The 9,136-nt window shown below is 40.9% G+C and overlaps 1 protein-coding gene across 1 annotated transcript in view; it reads right to left on the bottom strand.

The window, feature by feature from the left end:
* Window positions 1-248: 248 nt before the first annotated feature.
* Window positions 249-9,136, bottom strand: part of LEKR1 (leucine, glutamate and lysine rich 1) — a 175,483-nt gene continuing 166,595 nt past the window's right edge. Inside the window, exon 14 of the mRNA XM_069083451.1 lies at window positions 249-656. Within this exon, the coding sequence (XP_068939552.1) occupies window positions 249-656 (408 nt within the window). The remainder of the gene's footprint in view (window positions 657-9,136) is intronic.

Below are 9,136 nucleotides of genomic sequence, written 5' to 3'. Positions count from 1 at the left end.
AACATGCCTTTCAACCCCCCCAAATCTTAATATCTCAAAATCTGGTCCTTGATAAAGACAAAAATACTAACTGCCCTCTCTCAATGTCTTTCTAAGTCCTTTCGATTCTCTTGGGCTGATCTTCCCTCACGATAGTTTGGGAATTTAAATTTAAACCTAGACCACTCTAGCTCCTTAAGGCCCTCAACTGAAGAGACCACTTGGGAGCTGGACCATGGAACTCTAAGGGGAGCCAGCTCCTCGGCCAGTTACTGCTGACTCAGTCTCCTCTGCAGGATAGCAGCTATCCTCTGCCTCGTTTCATTGACTGAAGAAGCCGCCTTGCCCTTGGGAGGTTTGGGGATAGGGAAGCTGGCCCCGCTCCCACCTGCGGACTTGCTCTGGCGCTGGGAGTTGGGCGACCTGGAGGCGCAGTGCAGGGCTGGGATTTTGATTCCTTTGCCCGGGGCTGTGCCCGGGAGGCTCTTGTCTCCACTGCTGACCATGGAAGCGGCTGGCGAGGTCAGGGTGCCCTGACTGAGGGCAGAGCGGGCCAAGGGCAAGTTCCCCTGCAGCTTCTGCAGCTCCAGCAGCTGCTCTCGGGCTTGGCTCAGCGCCTCAGTCAGCTGGAAGCGCTCTTCACACTCCCTCCGCACTGTCTCCTGGAGAAAGGCATTCTGGAAAGAGCAAAGAGAGGGCCCAGCTTAAGCTGTGGTGCGGAGGGCCGGCGGGTGCACGTGGCCATCCCTGATGGGGGGAAGCCCGAAGGGGCTCCCGAGGCCGGCTCCTTCCTTTTACTAAGGAGGGCCGGGCCAGGTCCCCAAACTTTCCTTAAGCTCCTACTGTGTGCCCAACATTGCAGTCTGGGTGCCACTCCAGGAGAAGCAGGACTAGAACCCGGATGGGCTCCTCATCAGCCCCGTGCCCTCTGAAGGCCCTGCTCAAGGGCATAGAAAGTGTATATTATATGGACATGCATGCACACACGTGTATATGTATGCATGTGTGTGCATATGCATCCATATTACATAGCACACACATATGCACATATGAAATTTTAACCATTCTGAGACAGTGCTGTCTGCTGGAATTAGTTCAAAGCCAATGATAAGAAATGGTTATGACTAAAAATAATATTTTACAATTTACAAAATGCTTTTCCATAGATTGCCTTTCACTTAGTCCTCCCTCCTATAGATAAGGCATTCCTACCCTCATTTTACCAGTGAAGGAGGTAATCTGCAGCTAGCATAAGCTTCAGTGACTTGTCTGCTCGTTACAAGACTGGCAGATAACAGATCTGGAACTTCAGCCCAGGTCATCCCTAGGCCTCAATTTCCTCATCTGTAAAATGAGAGCATTGGACCACATGGTTCCCAAGGTTGCTTCTAACTCTGCATTTTTGATCTATATAGGCAAAATTAAAAGGCCATTTTACATATTACAGCTAGGTTGTTTTTTTTATGAATTCTATTCAACTAATACCTTTAGATTTCAAACTGAAAAAAGATTCCTCCCTTCAATTTTTAGCTGCTGAAACCTAAGGGCAATTAGCTGATGTCAGCTGAGCTGAACATGTAGGAAAGTGTCATGGAAAGTTGATCCTACAAGGATTTAAGATCCATGGAATTGGGGTTTCATGAGTAAGTTCATAGGCTAGGCACATATTGAATAAAATGTTCCATCTCCCAGAGTTCAGCAGGTTGTCCCCCATACCTAGAATGCTTTCTACCCTCATCTCTACCTCCAAGCTTCTCTGACTTCAATCAAGTCCCAGCTAAAATCAAAGCCTTTCCTGATGCCTCTTAATTCTCATGTCTCCCCTCTGAGATTATCTCTGATAAGTTCTTGATAAAGCTGGTTTGTACATAGTCTGTGTGTTGTCTCCTCCATTAGACTGGGAGCTCCTTGAAGGCAGGGACTGTTCTTTTCCTTTCTTTATATTCCAACACTTAGCACAGTGTCTGATGTAAAGTAGACACAATAAATTTTTATTGATTGGTAGTGCAAACACAAGAGTCAAGAGAAAAAGAGAAAAGCAAATGCATCCGAATAACTGGAAGGAGCTAAATGATGTGAAATGCTTACATTCTAAAGCACAGAAAAGAGTCTCATAATCCTTCATAATCCAACTGATTCCCAAGAGAAGGAATTAAGTAGCACAGAAACACAGAGACCAGGAATGGATTTTCTTTTCTTTTTTAGTTTTAAGAGAGAAAAAGACTAGGTACACAAGACCCAGAAGAAACTGGACACAATAGTATAATTCTCCAACCACTAGGGTAAGAACTTACTACTTGACAAAAACTGATGAGAAAACTGGAAAGCAGTCTAGAAAAAAATAGGTTAAGATCAACATCTCACATATAAAAGGGGAGAGAGGGCAGAGTCAAGATGGCAGAGTAGAAGCAGGACCTCCACTGGGCTCTGGCTTCCACCTTCCCCAATCCATGTAAAAGGGGACTCTAAACAAACTTTGGAGCTGCAGAACCCACAAAATGACACAGAGAAGCTAACCTCCCACTGAGGACAGCCCGGCAGGCCAGCAGGAATCAGTCAGCCCAGCACTCTGGGAACTGAGCCCAGCCCCATACCAAGGCTTTAGCCCCAGGGCCTGACCAGCTGCTGGCCAGAGGAACTCCAGATCAGCAGCAGCTGTGGCCATTTACAGATTTATCAACACATAGATATGAAAGACAAAGTGAGAGCCCAGTGCAGTCTTGACTTTGGGGCCCAGTAAGTGGGAGTGCATGGCTTTTGCCCCTGGGGCAAGAAGCTGCTGAGACACCAGCACAGCCAGCCAGCACCATGTGGCAGCTTTAGCTCCTAGCCTGCAGAGTGTAGGGGGAACAAGCACCAGTCTGAGGGGTAATCGCTCTTGCTTTAACCTGCTTGGATCTGGATTGCAATCTGGGGTTGAGGTCCTGGGGTGTGTGTCCAGCTTGCCAGAGTGTGTGGACCTCAGAGAGGGCACCCATCTAATACCTCCAGCAGCTGAGAAAACCCCAGCCTTTGGGGTGAAAGCTCCCCTGTCTGGTGGCAGAGCCCTACTGTGGCAAAAAGCCCAGGGGTCAAGTGACTGAGGGCTGACATGACCAGGCAAAGGAAACAAAGCAAACAGAAGATTCCAACATTAGACTCCTATTTTGGGGACAAAAAAGAGCAAAGCATGGAACAGGAGGAAGACAGTGAAATCAGAACTCCTGCACCAAAAGCTTCAAAGGAAAATACAAGCTGGTTACAGGCCATAGAGGACCTTAAGAAGCAGATAAGAGAAGTGGAGGAAAAATTGGGAAGAGAAATGAGAACAATGCAAGAAAATTATGAAATGAGAGTCAACAGCCTGACTAAGGAAAATTCACCTTAAAAAATAGACTAACTCAAATGGCAAAAGAGGCTCAAAAAGGCAATGAGGAGAAGAATGCTTTAAAAAGCCGAATTTGCCAGATGGAAAAAGAATCTCAAAAGCTCAATGAGGAGAATCATTGCTTCAGAATTAGATTGGAGCAAATGGAAGCTAATGACTTTATGAGAAATCAAGATGCTATTAAACAGATCAAAACAAATAAAAGAATAGAAGGCAATGTGAAATATCTCACGGGAAAAACCACTGACCTGGAAAATAGATCCAGGAGAGAGAATTTAATAATTTTTGGACTACCTGAAAGCCATGATCAAAGAAAGAACCTAGAAATCATCCTCCAGGAATTTCTCAAAGAAAACGGCCCTGATGTTTTAGAACCAGAGGGCAAAATAGAGGTTGAAAGAATCCACCGATCACCCCCTGAAAAAGATTACAAAAAGAAAACTCCTAGGAATATTATAGCCAGGTTCCAGAATTCCCAGATTAAGGAGAGAATATTACAAGCAGCCAGGAAGAAACAAATTGAACATTGTAGAAACACAATCAGGATAACCCAGGATCTGGCAGCTTCTACACTGAGGGATTGAAGGGCTTGGAATATGATATTCCGGAGGTCAAAGGAACTGGGATTAAAACCAAGAGTCACCTACCCAGCAAAACTGAGTATCATGTTTTAGGGGAAAATATGGTCATTCAGTGGAATAGAGAACTTTCAAGCATTCTTGCTGAAAAAACCAGAGTTGAATAGAAAATTTGACATTCAGATACAAGAAGCAAGAGAAGCATGAGAAGGTAAACAGGGAAAAGAAATCATAAGGAACTTATCAAAGTTGAACTATTAACATTCCTACACGGAAAAACAATAATTGTAACTGATGAAACTTTTCTCAGTAGTTGAAGGGAATAGAAATATACATATATATATATGTCTATATATGAGTGTATATGGGCATATGAATACATATGTGAATGTGTATATATATATGTTTACAGGTATACATAGATAGAGGGCACAGGACCAATTTAACAAGAAGGGATGATACTTAAAAGGTGAAATTAAGAGGTGAGAGAGGAATATAATGAGAGGAGATGGGGAGAGACAGAATGGGGTAAACTATCTCATATAGAAGAGGCAAGGGAAAATGGTTACAATGGAGGGGAAGAATAGGAAGGCAAAAGGGAAGGGGTCAACCTTATTCCCATTGAATTTGGCTTGAGAAGGGAATGAAATACACACTAAATAGGGTATCTCACCCTAAAGGAGAGTAGGGGGGAAGGGGATGAGAGGGGGGATGATGGAAGGGAGGGCAGGCTGGGGTGGGGAGGGAAGTTGGAAGCACCCACTTTTGAAAAGGGACGGGATCAAAGTAGAGAATAGAACAAGTGGGAGGTGGGATAGGAGGGAGGGAAATATAGTCAGTCTTTTACAATATATCTACTATGTTATTGTTTTGCATTAGCCACACATATATAACCTATACTGAACTGCTTATCTTCCCAATAAGGGTGGGAGACAAGGGAGGAAGGGAATGAATGTGGAATTCAAAGTTTTAAAATCAAATACTCAAATATATATATATATATATATATATATACACTATTATTAATACTATTTTACATGTAATTGGGAAATGAGATATACAGGCACTGAGGCATAGAGATCCACTGGAAAAGTCGAAAGGGGTATGGGAGAAAACATAGGAGAGAGCAGATTGGAGGAGGGGATATCCTGTGGGACTGCTATTTTGGGGCGGTGGGTAGGGGAAAAATGGGGAGAAAACTTGTAACTCAAAATCTTGCAGAAATGAATGATGTAAATAAGAAGTTAATAAAGCATTTGAAAAAAATAAAAGGGGAGAGATAGAGAGAAGCAAATAAGAAAGTATTCATCACAGCTATGGATTAAGGATGAGATCTCAACCAAACAAAAAATAGAGAAGATAACAGAAGATGAAATGGACAATTTTGATTATATAAAATTGAAAAGCTTTTGTATAAAAATCAATAGTTAAAATTAGAAAGGAATCAGTTAACTGGTAAAAATATTTCTATTAAATTTCCTTAAGAAAGATCTACTCTCTCAGATAGATAGGGAATTTATTCAAATATCTAAGATGAAGAGCCATTTCCCAACAGTCAAAGGATATGAAGAGGCATTTCTCAAAACAAGAAAATAAAGCTATGTACCACTATATGAAAAAGTACTCCAAAACATTAACAAGAAGAGAAATGTAACTTAAAACAACTTTGAGGTTCCACCTTATACCCATCAGATTGGCAAAGATGACCAAAAAAATAAAAGGATAATGACAATTTTTGGAGGGGCAATGGGAAATAGGCACACCAGAAAGCTAGGTGGTATAGACAAAGTGCTAGACCTGGAGTCAGGAACACCTGAGTTCAAATCCTACCTCAGAATGCTGTGTGACCCTGAGTGTCACTTAACCTCTCTGTACCTCAGTTTCTTCATCTGTAAAGTGAGGGCATCTATGGTTCCTTCCAGCTTTCACTCCATGATCATAGGACTTTATATTTCCCTACTATTGCATTGTAAATTATTTCAACCATGCTTGAAAATAATTTGGAATTATACCTCCACCCCAGATGAGTTAGCTATGCAGACTGTATACCCCAAAGAAATCAAAGAAAGAGGGAAAGCATGCACATGTACCAAAATATTTATAACAGTACTTTTAAACAAACAAAAAAACCCCCTGGAAATATGGCTGAGCAAATGGTAGCATATAAAAAAATAATGAACTATTATTTTCCATAAAAAATTACAAAAGGAGCAGATACAGAGAAACCTGGGAGAACTTTTATGAAATGATTCAGGCGAGCAGATTTGGAAGAACAATTTATACAATGCCAATGCAAAACAACTGTGAAAGACTTGTGAACTATAGTCAATGCAGTAACTAAACATGACTCTAGAGGACTGATAATGCCCAGTTCTGGGCAGAGAGGTGATAGGATAGAGATGCAGAAAGAAGTTACCAATGGGGCAATCTGCTTTGCTTGACTGCACTCATTTGCTACAAGAGAAACTTTTACATACTGGGGGTGAGGGTGGGCGAAAGAGCAATGAAGGGGTTTGGGGGGAATGTGGTGATAGCAAAACAAAAAAAAAGATACAAGAGAGTTGAAGGAAATTCCGCAGGACAGTGCTGGCACTACTAGGAAAATTTAAATATAAATGTTTGTTGACCTGACTTATCAAATTTACAGATGATACAGTGCAAGAAGGGAAAGTCAATATATTGGATGACAAAGTCAAGATTGAAAAAATTTCTTGAGCAAGAGGTGAATGATGATGGCCTTTAAAAGGGAGAAATGGGAACTCTTATACTTGCATACAAAAATAATAGTTTTTATATATTCTTTAAAAATAAGTTGTCACGATAGAGGTCCATGATATCACATGGAATCTTTTCCCCCAAATTGTTCATATTTGTTGATGTTTGTCAAGTTTATATAATAATAGTAATGATTTAAAAAAAATAATTTAGGGAAATATTCTTTCATGGTGGGTAGATCTACTGTGTAAACTTATGAGAATTCATGGCTAAGAGTCTCACAGGATGGGCAGAAATGAAGGGATTGAAGTTTCTTTCATTCAAGGACATAACCATATCCACATGACCTCAAATTCATTGGACTGTTGTCGTGACTGTGGTACTTTATGCTAAAACTTTCTCCTTCTTTGGTCCCTCCCCTCCCTGGAGATCATTCACATTTGGGTGGTAATTGGAAGAGACAGAGAAGGAAGCAATGAGGCTTGACAGTCAAGTTGGGAGGAGGGAGCCATAGAGGTTTCAAGCTCAGGGATGAGCCTCTAATTTCTGGGAACTTCTTTTGAATCTATTGCTCCTGTGCCATAACAAACATCTAGTACCACTGAGCAGGTGGAAATACCTACTAGCAACAGGAGAAAGGCAATATTGTTGTCAGTAACTGGTAAGCTATAAGATAGCACCCGGATTGCTCAGACTAGAGCAAGAAAGGAAATCAGTGGCGGAGTCCAGATTGGCATTGGCAGCATTTTAAGAAGTTTTCTAATTCCTAAACTGGGGAGGTTGTATGGACTCTCACACTTGGGACATGAAGGGCTGCTAGAACCTTGAATTGTATTGTAAATTTCCTGAGTTAGGGCCATAGGTACAAAATTGTTTAAAGTCTGCTTACTACAGAAGAAGCCATAGGAATATGGTGGATATTCTATATGTATTGTATGATCCATTTTATTCACTGTAGTTCAAAAGTAAAAACAATGCAAGTAGTATCCAAGCATGACTGTTTGCATGGATGGCTAAGTCCATTATGCTGAAGTCACATAACCAAGGCTCCAAGAAACACAGAAGATTCGAAAAAAGGTAGGGCTGCTGGTAAGTGGGTCCAAAGAGCTATTTTCTAATTGAGTGAATTCATACTAACCATACCCAAGATGAATGTAGGCACCCAGGGAAATTCAGAGTTGGAAGATAGAAGGTACTCATTCTCTGAGAAGCAAAGAGATCTTGTTATTTACCCATAAAATCCCCTCAGTGGGTAGAAGCACATAACCACTAGGGTGAATATTGGGCCTCCCATATACTGGGCCTTTTGGGGAACAGAATCAGGTTAGTGGCTAACAATGCCACTTGGTGGCTAAATTTACAACAGACAGTGAAAATCTGATATAATACAGAGTTGGTCATCATAATAATGAGATGAGAACTAAAGGATTCTAGGTCAGATAGTTGTAGTTATTTGTGTATAAAATAAACTGGATGTTAGAGATAAAAAAGGAGCTATAATTCATAGATGCTATTAAAACTTAAAATTGTAGATTTTTGGAACACCTTGTATAAGTAAAGCTACATGCTTCTCTATGTTCCAGATTAACAAATCTATTCATTTACTCAAGGTAAGCAAGATATCTGAAGGAAGCAGGCAAATTTGACCTCATTGATATTACAAAGATATTGATGAGAATACATAACATAATGTGGTATGATATGATGTGATATAATATATGACACTGGAAGGGTTGATAGGAGACTCATGGGACAATTTATAGAGGGCAAAGGCAAGTCACAAAGTGTCATTTTTGTCCTAACAACACCCCCACTCCCAGAACATGGCATTATGCTTTGGTTGGTGCTTAACAAATGAGATGAATTAAGAGCTTGTCATACACCTGTAAGAAGAGTGCCCAGAGGACTCAAGGTCAGAATTTGTGGAGCCTTCCAAGGAAAGTCAAGGACAATGCAAAGGCTTTTTTCCAGCTATACCAGGGGAGAGATGCATTGCTTCAGATGATTGGGACAGTGAGAATTGCTCATTCTAATTTTGTTCCTGTTTTCTCTTCCAAGGAGAAAGATCTTTGGACTGGATAGAAGAGAATAAAAAATGGCCAATAGGGAGTTGATACCAAAGACAGGGAGATAGTAAGGAACAATTAGCTGCCCTTAAGTTCAATCAATGGATGACATCTAATGAGGCTAAAAGAACTGGGAGATGTGATTGCTGAGCCATGGTTATTAATTTTCTAAGGGTTATGAGTTATAGAAGCATTACAAGCCTGGAAAAGCATTAATGGTGTCCTGATTGTCAAAAAAGTAAAGAGAAGAGATTCTTCAAACTATATACCAGTGAGGTTGACTTTGATTCCTGGCAAAATTCTAGATGATACTCCTAAAGGGATAGTTAGTAAATGTCTAGAAAAAGAAGCAGCGATCAGAGAATCATCAAGAAGTCATGCTAAACAAACTTTATTTCCTTTTTAAAAAAACCAATAGGATTATCAGACTG

The sequence above is a fragment of the Petaurus breviceps genome, unplaced genomic scaffold (assembly GCF_028583685.1).
Source record: "Petaurus breviceps papuanus isolate PSGF00001 unplaced genomic scaffold, PetGlider_PUasm1.0 173, whole genome shotgun sequence".
Lineage (NCBI taxonomy): Eukaryota > Metazoa > Chordata > Mammalia > Diprotodontia > Petauridae > Petaurus > Petaurus breviceps.
This window is presented reverse-complemented; position numbering and strand designations above follow the sequence as displayed.